Source organism: Nuphar pumila, chromosome 15 (assembly GCF_984573655.1).
Source record: "Nuphar pumila chromosome 15, dmNupPumi1.hap1.1, whole genome shotgun sequence".
Classification (NCBI taxonomy): Eukaryota; Viridiplantae; Streptophyta; class Magnoliopsida; order Nymphaeales; family Nymphaeaceae; genus Nuphar; species Nuphar pumila.
In genome coordinates this window covers 35,642,458-35,655,150 of record NC_143263.1, presented here as the reverse complement: position 1 = coordinate 35,655,150, position 12,693 = coordinate 35,642,458, and the positions used below count along the sequence as shown (strand labels likewise).

The window sequence follows — 12,693 nt, the reverse complement described above, 5'->3', positions numbered from 1 at the left end:
TGTGAGTCTAATGTATACTATTTATTAGGTGCTTCTACGGTACATGCTTGATCTAAATAGATCTAAGCTCTAAAAGTAAAATCTAATCATTGAATCATTCTTAGCATATATTATTTATTATTTTCACGACAGTTGACTCAACTACGTTTTCAAACCACCCTTTTTTTCATGAATTGTGAGACGTTGATTTTAGCCATCTCAAAAAATGAATCCTACGGTGTATTAAACATGATAAAACCTTCTAATATACTAAATAAATCATGCCACACATGTATGGTTAGATTTTACCATTTGGTGGCTACATCTATGCAAACAAAAGTGTAAGGTATCATGGTACAAAACCACCACATATTTTTCCTTATTTATATGTCCCATCACTCAAGATTTTACTAATATTTTGCTGAGAAACCTGTATTTTTTTTAATTCTTTTGGAGATTTTTGTGATATTAGGATAAAAGGATTGTGGCTCATCCATGTATGCATGAAAGTTGAGGCGACTTGTGAAAAAGTACACTAATTTTACACGTATCCACAAAAGATTGCAGCAGCTTTTGAAAAAAAAAAGAGCCTAAATTGGTAGTCAGGCAATCATTTTCCAATTCCAAAAGGGTTCGACAAATTATTCAGCTTCAGTCTTTCCTTTTCGAGTGGACTATATTTTGCTAGTTGAGTTGAAGTCAGATTACTTGGATGGGAGTCTATACCTAGCACGTAGGGGATGTAGGCGGTTGGGATTCAGGTCGGATATCCAACTAAACCCGATTTTGTTTAGTCTGGTTGGTAGCCAAAGTTTAATTGGATCAAGATTTAGTATCAAGTTTTGCATCCAAATTTGAGTCAAATCTGAATCCGAGTACATCTAAATGTCAAACTTTAAGCAAGTTGGATCAAGAATCCTTTTTAGCTGATCTCCATCAGACTCTAAATTTAAATAAAAATCGGATTATGCTTGATCCAATTAGGTCACTCATTAATGCTTGGATCCGACCTGAGTCCTACGTCCATTGACATTCCTTTTAGCACCTAGCCTAGGGAAGTAAGTTGGGTCAGATGCACTTTGGATCTAAGCATTATTAGATCCAACCTAATCGAGTTTTGAAAAATTGGATTCGGTGGTGGATGGAAAAACCTAAAACCAAATATCAAATTCAACCCTTTTTTAATGTTTATCATAAATCGTAGGACTAATTAATTAACGAGAATGGCAGTCACATTGTGCTCATCAAAGATATTTTACACACACCAGACCCTCTTAGATATGAACCACAAGCTGATCATTTGAACTGCAAATTTAATTTTTGGACATTTTAAAGAACTAAGATTTTCCAAGTTCATCAATTCTATATCTTTCATTCAGTCTAAATTGATTTTTTTTTTATGTTGTGATGAAGAAGCGAGGAGAAAGGGCCCTATCCCTTTATTGCATATATTCACAATATTGAAGGATGTCAAATCGGTGCCCTATCAGTAGGGCTGGTAAACAAACCGGGCAGTCTGTTCAACTTGTCACAACCTTGTTCATGATCAGTCTCAGTAGCTGGCAAGTTGAGTCATGAGCAGCTCATTTAGCTTAAATGAGCTGAGCACGAAAGCAGGGTGTTCAGCTCAGCATAGCTTGGTTAATCTCATGTGTGCATACTAGACTATGAGAACTAGAGTGTGAACCAAGATTTTCATGAGTTTTTTTTTTCTTAAATCTGGCCCCACTGATGTGACCTACATGTTTGGTTTTAAAGGGACTGGCTCTTGAATTGAATCATAAGCAAACTTTTTTTGTTAGATGACATAAGCAGGATTTTTTAAGACTTGAAAATCGATGGCTTCAATTTTTTGTAAATATTCAAGCTTCACAAAAACATGTTTTTATCGAAAAAGCATGATCCCTAGCAAATGGACCATGCTGCATGCACGCGCACACACACACACACATATATATATATATATATATATATATATATATATATATATATATATATAGAGAGAGAGAGAGAGAGAGAGAGAGAGAGTAATGCACTGAGAGTACCTACTGTCACATACTAGAAATCATGGTTGTAGGTTGAATCTTCTCAATTAAACCTTATGGGTGCACTCAACATAGTTTATTTGATAGGAATCATGCTTTGGATCATGTTTTTTGGACATAAAAATAAGATTTTTAAAGTCATGAAATTCTCATACATTGTAAGCCATTGATTTTTAAAGGTCTTAAAAAACATACATGTATGCCGTAATCACATGATCCAAAACTTGTTTTCTACTAAATATTGCTTATAGATCATATCTGTAGGGTCTGATCAACAAAGAGTTTAAGAAATTTGAAAATCTAAAGCTTCTAATAGGTGGTAGTAGGTACTCCGCGAGCACCTTATCATTACCAATATATGTATAATCACTAGAATATGTTTACGGGAGCATGAACTAGGCATTTTCAACACTATTTTCATGAATCCAACCCTGCAGATGCATTCATCAGGATCCATTTGCTAGGAATTGACTATTGGATTGTGTGTTTTTAATGAAAAATACAATTTTTGGATGCTTAACTATGTCACAGGGACTCTTCAACTAGGTGCCGCACCCACACCCGATGCGGTCAACCTGACCCTTGGTGCAGTCAACGCACCCAGAATCATTTATGTCCAACTTTTGAACTTTATATATATAATTTTTTTTATTTTTGCCGCACCCCCGCACCCAAGTTTTTTTAAAGTGCCACACCCCCGCACCCATGTGACATAGATGCTTGAATATTTACGAGAATTCTAAGTCATAGAAAGTGCAATACATGTCACCGAAGGCAAACTTGGCTGTTAAAGGTCTAAATCTCACTGTTCGCCTATTTAAGACAAGTTTTATGAGCCAGCTAGAGGATGAGCTAAGCTTAATTCACACACACACACACACACAGACACACACACACACACACACAGAGACTTTAGATACAAATATATACAAGGGCTGGTAAGTTAAAACCCCACAATACAGCAAACTTTAAGTCCATTGATAGGCTATTTGACCTTGGCAGATAGGCAAATATGAAGCAACATTTATTGCAAAAAAAAAGGTAAAGAAGACTAAAGGTCAAGATATGTCCTCACAAGAGCTGCTCCACTTGGATCTGACAACAGATGTCGCACTAGAAGCATTCTCAGACTGTTTGGTGCAATTACAAACATATATACGGCAAACCATACGAGATCAACAGAAGATAGTTGAGAACCAAGGAATCCTCTCCACAACCTGAAAGAATTGAGAACTTGGAACCACTACGAAGGGTTTTTATGAATCAAAATTCTACTCCATAAGTTAAACTTGAAAAGAGTACACATGCAATATACAAAAGAAAAAAAATGCTTAAATATCTTTGTAACAGAATCACATTCATGAATATGTATGAATATGTACTGCCAGTCCATATCCTTTTTTCTTTTTCGTTTTTTTTCTTTGAGGAGGGTGTATTATCTACAAGAACATACCTGGTGTTTTTTGATAATTCAAATTCATACCTAGAAATACTTACAATTCAAAACAATACCTAGTTTTATGTTCAGTTATTCAAATTCATAACCCCCGTAAGTATTCTCTTTAACAATAGTTAGTGGTTAATAAATTCAAAACTATACCAATTTTATCCTCATTAAATATGCTTTTCTTTGCCCATTTTACCCTCATTAATTTCTCTCTCCCTATACATAAGGGTAAAATTGAATTTTTTAAGCATAAAATCATGAACTTGAGTGAAAATAGGAAACACCAACTTAAGAAATTGGCAAAGCATGACTTTGTTTAAAACTACAAAATAAATGAGGTAGGCATTTGAGCTACCCAAACTTTTGGGTATGAATCTGAATTATAGAACCTTTTGGGTATGTTTTTGTAAAGAACCATTTTGTTTTTGTTCTCATCCATAATTGGATTCAATTTTGGGTGTTTAAATATTGGGAACAAGAGGAGTAGATGCCTCAAATTCCAATAGCACTTGACATCCACTATATATATATATATATATATATATATATATACACACACACACAGTGCTCCCGAGCACCTACTCCCTTTTTACAGCCGTTGGATATTTTGAGATCCAACGAGTTGGATATTTTGAGATCCAACGAGAGCTGTGATGGCACTTAAATATGCATGCTTCCTTTACTTAATGGTTATGCATGTTCTCACTATTTCAAGGTGAGCATTTAAGTATGTGCATCCACGTGTGCTTAAGAGAGAGAGAGAGAGAGAGTTTTTAGACAACATTTAAGTGCTAACTTCGAAAGAAGGGAAGCATGGATAACCATTTAAGTAAAAGAACCAATAAGTGCCATAAAAGCCGTTGGGTTGTAAAAAAGGAGTAGGTACTCCCAGGAGCATTGTATCATATTATATATATATATATATATATATAGAGAGAGAGAGAGAGAGAGAGAGTATATATGTAGCTTTAGGACCATTTATCACTTAGACGCCTTTAAAAAACACACTTGTATGCGTTTTTTGTTTAATCCAAACCTATAGATGTGTTTGTAATGAAATAATGGTGGTCTTCCACAAAAGCACTTAAATCTCTCAAAAGAGTATATATCCAAGACACTTCAAACAAGACCCATAAAAAGGGTATAATTGAAAGAACACAAAATGAAATAATAAATCTTTATTTATAACCAAAATGCTTAAGAAGCATTAGTGTGTTATATTGAAGGGGTTCACCCCTATTTATACAAAAGAGAGAAAGAGAGAAGAGCTCATTTTGAGCTCTCCCAAAAGAGTAGTTGGACTCTAGTCCAATCACTCTTATTATAGCCAACAGTCCAACGGCTACAACATAGTCAAGTTCCAACTAGGAACTTGACCGGATAAATCATCTAGTTCCTAATGAACTATATACTAAAAAAAGAAAATAAAGAATATAAAGAAAAATAAAAATAATAAGAAAAAAATATATATATATAATAATAATATATTATTATAATTTTACGTAATAATATATATATATATATATTATAATTTTACATTTTAACACTTCCCCTCAAACTTATGGTACAATGAGCAAAAGTTTGTCTAAGAAGAAGTGAAATCTGAGAGCAGCGAGAGGCTAGAAGTCTGTTAATTGATATTCTGATGTAACATATGGCAAATCAATGGTTTCATGTAAGTATTCTTCTCTGACATAGTGACAGTCCATGTCAATGTGTTTGGTGCGCTCATGGAATGTTTGGTTGCTTGCAATGTATATTACACTTTGTTGTCATAGCACATATTTGAAGCTTGTGTCGCTTCAGCTCTCATATCTGCTAGCAATCATTTGAGCGAAACAACTTCTATAATGGTGGTTGTCATGACTCTGTATTTAGCTTCGGTGGAGAAAAGAGAGACCTTATCCTAATTCTTGCACCCCCACGAAATTAAGGTTTCACCTAAGAACACACAAAAAACAGTGATTGAATGCCTATTATTGAGATCACCTCCCCAGTCAGCATCAGTATATGCAATTAAATTTAATGAAGATGAAGCAGACAAGAAGAGTCTTCTTGAAAGAGAGGACTTTAAGTATCTAATAATACGCAAAATTGCTCACATATGCACAGAGGTGGGAGCATGCTGAAACTGACTAGCTGTGTAAACAACATTTGCTATATCTGGCCTAGTAATGAAAAGATAATGTTGAGAATAGGTGGTTTAAAGTTTAAGTCTTTTTATATTAGAGGTTATTTGAAATTTTGTTTTCATAATGGGCATAGATGTAATTATTCTTTTTAGCCTCTCTCTATTTAACATAGAGAGAAGCCCTAATAACATAAGTTAACAAGTTTCTTTTTTCTAAACAGCCGTCTCTCTCTCTCTCTCTCTCTCTCTCTCTCTCTCTCTCCCTACCTAGGGTTCGGTGCTTCTCAAATATTCTTGAACATGGTATCAGAGCACTGATCTCGGGAGCGTGATCAATCTGCAATCGAGCTACACCAACGGAAAAAAAACATTGGAACCATGTGTGTATTATAATTTTTTTTTGTAAGATCTGTCATCAGATCTAAGAGCCATCGTGGGTGCGTGCCTTCAAGTCTGGCAGGCGTAACCCTTGAGCCCTCGATTTCCACCATCGAGTTCCACCAATCTTCTTTGAAACAGTTGCCGTGATTTTTGGGTTTGGGAGCAGCGAAAATCTTTTTTCATATGCTGCTATTGGTGATCGAGCTCGAGATCTGTTGCTATTGGTGATTTTGTTTTTTTTTGTCCCCTGAAGTAATGAGATTCCTCTTTGTGACTGTCGTGCTTTATTTTTCTGAGAGCATCAACTGTCGTGATTTACAGCACCTGTCAATATGATTTCAGATGTTGTGATTTTGTTTTATGATGTGAAAGAAGCATGTTCAGTTGTGTTCAAATCGAGGCAGCATGCGTGATTTCTTGCTGTGTTGGAAAATATCCATGTTTATGTGTTGTGTTGAAAAAAAAATTGTCCATGGTTATGTGAAAGTGCTTTTGTTGTCTTGGGATTCTGTGTTGGGCAGCAGGCGTGATTTCCTGCTGTGTTGAAAAAATGTCCCTGGTTATGTAAAAATTTTCTGCTGTCGTGGGATTCTGTGTTGGGCAGCAGGCGCGATTCCCTGTTGTGTTGGAAAATATCCATGTTTGTGGGCTGCTGTCCATTACTGTCTTTACATTCTGTGTTGGGTACAACTGCTGGTTGACATATTGGCTGACGCGTGATTCAAAATTTTTCTGTTCAAGTGAGTGTATTTGTTTCTTTTACAGCTGAAATAGTATAAAATCTTCTGTATGGCTGAAACTTCGAAGTGTGATTCCAAAATGGAACATATTGGGGAGTATAAGGCTTTTGCCAACCCCTTCTCGTACGGCTCTTCCGTAAGGTTGAATGAAACCAACTATGCCAGGTGGTCCAGAACTTTTATGATGTAGGTATCTGGACATCGTCGAAAACATATTTTGTTGGAAGACGAACCCACTGAAAAATTGGGAAAATATGTTACTTGGGATGAAGATAATGACATAGTTATGTCATGGATCATGAATAGTGTCGAACCCCATATTGCAGATGAATTGATTTACTATAATACATCCAAACTGATGTGGGACAATCTTCGTGATACATACTCACAAGAAACTAATGTGAGTCGTATCCTGCAAGTCGAACAGGAGATATATAATTTGCAGCAAGGAGATCAGACCTTGGCCCAGTACTATGCCTCTATCAAAGTTGTGTTTGAAAGACTTAATGCTCACAGGCCTCTTTGTTGCTCGAAGCAAAAGGATCATCAAGAACAAACCATGGTTGCTCACTTTCTTACATGTCTCTCTTTAGAATTTTCTGTTGCAAAAGTTCAAATGTTGACTGGATCAGATGTTCTTACTCTTGCTGATGCATACAATCGTCTGAGTAAACTTGCGACCTCTCTTCCACAATCTCAGCCTGTGACTCAATCATTTGCACTTGTTGTCTCATCTGGTTATGGGCGTGGAAATATTCAGAATATCAGAGGACGAGGTCGTGGACGTGGTATGGGAGGCAGAGGAAAGCTCCAATGTACATTCTGTGGAAAATCTGGACATTTAGAAGATCGTTGCTGGGATAAGCTGTAATGAGATATTGCGGAAATATAAAGAGTGCATACAAGCACATACAACAATGAATAAAAGAGAAAATATCACAAGTCCACGAAGGGACAATACAAGCACAAGCCTTTAAGAAGGCAACAATATACAAAGCCTCTTATTGAAAAGAGAGAGGAGCTCTCCAAGATAAAAATACACAAGGGGATCACCCCTATTTATACAAGAGAAGGAGGAGGAAAAAGGAGGGCCAAAGGGCCTCAAAAGGAAAGCCAAAAGGGGGCTCCCATAGAGTCGTTGGGAGCCCCCAACGGTCACATTTGTGACCGTTGGGGGCTCCAACGACTTCTATGTTGGAGCCCCTTTTGGTCCTCAAAAATAATAAAAAGAAAAATAATAAAATAAATAATAAAAATTACATTTGATCAAAAAGGAAAAAATAGTTGTTTTCTAAAACAACTGTGAAATTACAAAAATACCCCTATCGGGTATTGATGTAATAAACAGAATATATATATATATATATATATATATATATATATATATATATATATATATATATATATATATATAATAGGTACATTTTAACACCCCCCCTCAAACTTTACGGGGGAAGGACGGAAAGTTTGCCGAGAAGAAACATGAACCGAGGAGCTGGAAGAGCTTTAGTAAAGAAGTCTGTCAACTGATATTCTGAAGTGACATATGGCAGAGCAATAGTTCCTCGTAAAAATTCGTCACGAACATAGTGGCAATCCATTTCGATATGCTTCGTACGTTCATGAAAAGTATGATTGCTTGCGATATAGATGGCACTCTTATTGTCGCAACACAGCTTGGAGGCTTCAGTAATATCAACTCCCATATCTTTAAGCAAACTGCGAAGCCATACAAGTTCCATTGTTGTGGTTGCCATTGCCCGGTACTCAGCTTCAGTGGATGAGAGTGAAACTTTCTGCTGCTTCTTGCATCGCCAGGCAATCAATGAGTCCCCTAAAAAGACACAAAAACCAGTAGTTGAGACTCGATCATTGGGATTACCTCCCCAATCTGCATCAGTATAAGCAAGAAGATTCAAAGGGGAAGAGGAGGATAGAAATAGCCCTTTATTGATGGTATTCCGAATGTAGCGAATGATTCGGAGAACCGCACTCATATGCACGGTTGTAGGAGCATGCTGAAATTGACTGACTGAGTGAACCGCATGAGTGATATCTGGTCTGGTGATGGTTAAATATGTAAGAGACCCAATGAGTTGTCGGTACGGTGTAGGATCTTCCAGAAGAACCCCATCTTCTAACCGTAACTTGGCATTAATAACCTCGGGAGTCTCTACCTTCTTATCATCAGAAATCCCAGACTTAGAACATATATCTGCAGCAAGCTTCATCTGTGACAAAATATATCCTCTAGGAGAATATGCAACCTCAATTCCAAGAAAATATCTGAGAAAACCTAAATCAGACATATCAAAATTATCTTTTAACATATTTTTAACATTACTAATACTACTTTGATCATTTCCAGTGATAATCATATCATCAACATAAAGCAACAAAATTACGATACTAGAACCTGCATTTTTAACAAAAAGAGCAGTGTCAGTATAACAAGAATGAAATCCTAATTTTATCATGATATCACTAAAACGATCATACCAAGCCTTAGGAGCTTGTTTAAGACCATATAATGCCTTTAAAAGCCGAAGTGTTTGACCTTGCTTAATATTTATTCCGGGTGGTGGATCCATATAAACTTCTTCACTTAAACTTCCATTTAAAAAAGCATTTTTTACGTCAAGTTGATAAATAGGCCATTTTTTGGTTGATGCGACAGCTATTAAGGTTCTGACACTTGTCATACGAGCTACGGGGGCGAATGTTTCTTCGTAATCAATACCATATTCTTGGGAGTATCCCTTAGCAACCAATCTTGCTTTATATCGTTCCAACGAGCCATCGCTTTTAGTTTTAACTTTGAAGACCCAACGACAACCAATAGGTTTTTTGTGTGAGGGTAGATCAACTACTTCCCAAGTATTGGCCTTTTTTAAAGCATTTAGTTCAACTTGCATTGCTTCAACCCAATGAGGTATAGATTTAGCTTGATTATAGTGGGTTGGTTCAAAATAAGAGTGTAGAGTTATCAAACATGCCCGATAGTTGGGAGTTAAAGAGTCATAGGAGACAAACCTATTTGGGGGTATTGATATTCTAGAAGAATGCCTAACTTGTGGTTCCTCAATGGATTCAGAAATTTGAGAGTATTTTTCGAGGGCACTAATAGGTTTTTCTTGATTTCTTCTTGAGTAAACATTTATATTGGCATCGCTATCATGAACATTTGTATTTGAATTATTATCATTTGAGAGTGTTATGTCAAGAGGGGATACCTCGTGAGTGTCATCTATGTTTTCAAGAGAATCTTCTTGTATGTCATCAATAAGATCATATAAGAATACATAATCAATTTCATTTGTCTCTTCTATTTTATCAAAACCGTTTTCTTCTTCGAGAAATGTTACATCTTTTGAAACATATAGTTTATCATTCTTAAAATCATAACATCTATACCCTTTTTGATTTTCACCATATCCAAAAAATACATATTCAATTGCTTTGGGAGATAACTTATCCCTTTTATGTAGTAGGACAAAACATTTGCAACCAAAAATACGAAGTCGATTAAAATCGGGTGAAAACTTAAAGAGTTTCTCATAGGGAGAAGCATTTTTTAACTTAGAAGAGGGCATTCTATTGATTAGATAGGTTGAGGTAAGAACGGCTTCCGCCCAAAAAATTTTTGGAATATTTCTAGACACAAGCAATGTTCTAGCGGTTTCTATAATGTGCCTATGTTTCCTTTCCGCTAGGCCATTTTGTTGAGGAGTCCTAGGACATGACTTTTGATGACAAATGCCATTTTGGCTTAAATAGTTTTGGAATTCGTGAGATAAGTATTCACCACCGGAATCGGATCTTAAAATAGATATGTTACTTTGAAATTGATTTTGAACCTTTTTATGAAAATCTTTAAAGAAAGTAAATACTTCCGACTTATGACTAAGGAAATAAATCCAAACATACCGAGTAAAGTCATCAACAAACGTAACATAATATGAATAACCCCCTTTAGACATAACCGGAGAAGGACCCCAAACATCCGAATGCACCAATTCAAAAGGCCTTGATGAGAAAAAAGATCTAGTTGGAAAAGGAATAGACTTCATTTTTCCAAAAATGCAATCTTTGCAATTAATTTCTTTTTCCTTACAAAATTTGTTTCCAAAAGGAAAGAGATACATTTTGGAATAACTTGGATGACCAAGTCTTTTATGCCAAGTTTCCATATTTTTTTCTTGGACATAAGAACAAAAAAAGTTTGTAGGGAGATCAAGATGGTCCATATAATAGAGGTCTCCCTTTCTATGGCCTTGCCCAATCCGCTTCTCGGACCGGAGATCCTGCACAAAGCAACCATTAGATGAGAAAGATATTTCACATCCATGGTCGGCAATTTGAGAAACCGAAAAAAGGTTTAAATTTAATTTGGGAACAACTCTTACTTTTGGAACACAAAAATTTTGAGAATCTTTAAAAGAGCCAATACTTGAAATTTTCAAAAAAGTTCCATCGGCCGTTGAGACACAAGAGTCCTTTGAATTGATGCAAACATCACTAAGTGCATTCTCATGAGGGGTCATATGAAAAGAAGCTCCGGAATCAAGGATCCAAGAATACGTACCGGGTGATGATGTCGAAGCAATGGCCGCACCCGATGTGGAGGAAGAAACTTTAAGCATTTGTTGGAGAGCCATAGATATTTGTCCAAGAGTTTCTTTAATGTCATTGTTTTTGCCTTCATCTTCTTTGGAGGTGGTTTCTTCAAGAGAGGCTACTTTAGGCTTGAAGGCTCCCATAAGCTTTGGACAAACGGGTCTAATGTGACCCGGCTCATTGCAATAATGACAAACAATCATTTTTCTTCATTCATTGTAGTTCCCTTGTTTCCCAAAATGAGGAGGCTTATAGGTTCTAACATTGTTACCCGGTTTGGATACGGCAAGGACTTCATCAACATGCTTACTCATGCCAAGCCTTGTCTCCTCTTGAGTGATTTCGGCAATAGCATCCTCAATAGGAGGAAAAATAGATCTATGGAGAAGTGAGGATCTCACTTGCTCAAATTCGGGGCGTAGCCCAAAAAGAAATTGAAACAATCGCTCTTGTTCCATTTGTTTTTGTCTTAAATCAACATCTTCCATAGAAACCCACTTTGGCTCTAAAAGAGCCAATTCATCCCATAGTGGGTTAAGGGCACTATAGTAGTCTTGAATGCTAGAATCACCTTGCTTGGTGGTTCTAACTTTTTCTTGCAAGAAGTATGCTCTTGCAAGATCCTTTTGGGTATACATACCCCTCATAAAGGACCAAGCCTCATTGGCTCGACAAAATTTAGCTATATTAGCACATACCTTAAGCTCCACATTGTTCATAAACCACGCAAGGATTTTTGCGTGATTGCTTTCCCAATCTTCTACTTCCTTTTGATGATTTTCAATGGCCTTGAGACGAGCATCTCCCTCAAGAGCTTTTTCTTGATCTTCTTCCATTTTTGTGAGCATAAGCTTCGGTTCCGGAACGGTCCCCATGACATAACCCCAAAGCTTCTTCCCTTTGAGATTATTCTCCATTGCCGATGCCCACATCATATAATTCTTTCCATTGAGTTTGAAAGAAAGATCAATCTTTGTCTCCATGATGTTGCCAAGAAGTGAGAAGATGTCCACCAAAATAAGAGATACACGAACCACACCTTTCCTTCAAGAATCGAGTGACTCTGATACCATGTAATGAGATATTGCGGAAATATAAAGAGTGCATACAAGCACATACAACAATGAATAAAAGAGAAAATATCACAAGTCCACGAAGGGACAATACAAGCACAAGCCTTTAAGAAGGCAACAATATACAAAGCCTCTTATTGAAAAGAGAGAGGAGCTCTCCAAGATAAAAATACACAAGGGGATCACCCCTATTTATACAAGAGAAGGAGGAGGAAAAAGGAGGGCCAAAGGGCCTCAAAAGGAGAGCCAAAAGGGGGCTCCCATAGAGTCGTTGGGAGCC

The 12,693-nt window shown here is 36.6% G+C and overlaps 1 protein-coding gene across 2 annotated transcripts in view; it reads right to left on the bottom strand.

Moving 5' to 3' along the window:
* Nucleotides 1-2,951: 2,951 nt before the first annotated feature.
* LOC149815120 (lycopene epsilon cyclase, chloroplastic-like) overlaps nucleotides 2,952-12,693 on the bottom strand; it is a 96,505-nt gene continuing 86,763 nt past the window's right edge. The window contains exon 11 of one of the 2 annotated variants that reach the window (XM_089989524.1): nucleotides 2,952-3,267. In XM_089989524.1, the coding sequence (XP_089845650.1) occupies nucleotides 3,168-3,267 (100 nt within the window). In that variant the 3' untranslated portion in view covers nucleotides 2,952-3,167. The remainder of the gene's footprint in view (nucleotides 3,268-12,693) is intronic. The other variant, XM_089989523.1, reaches the window with a different exon arrangement.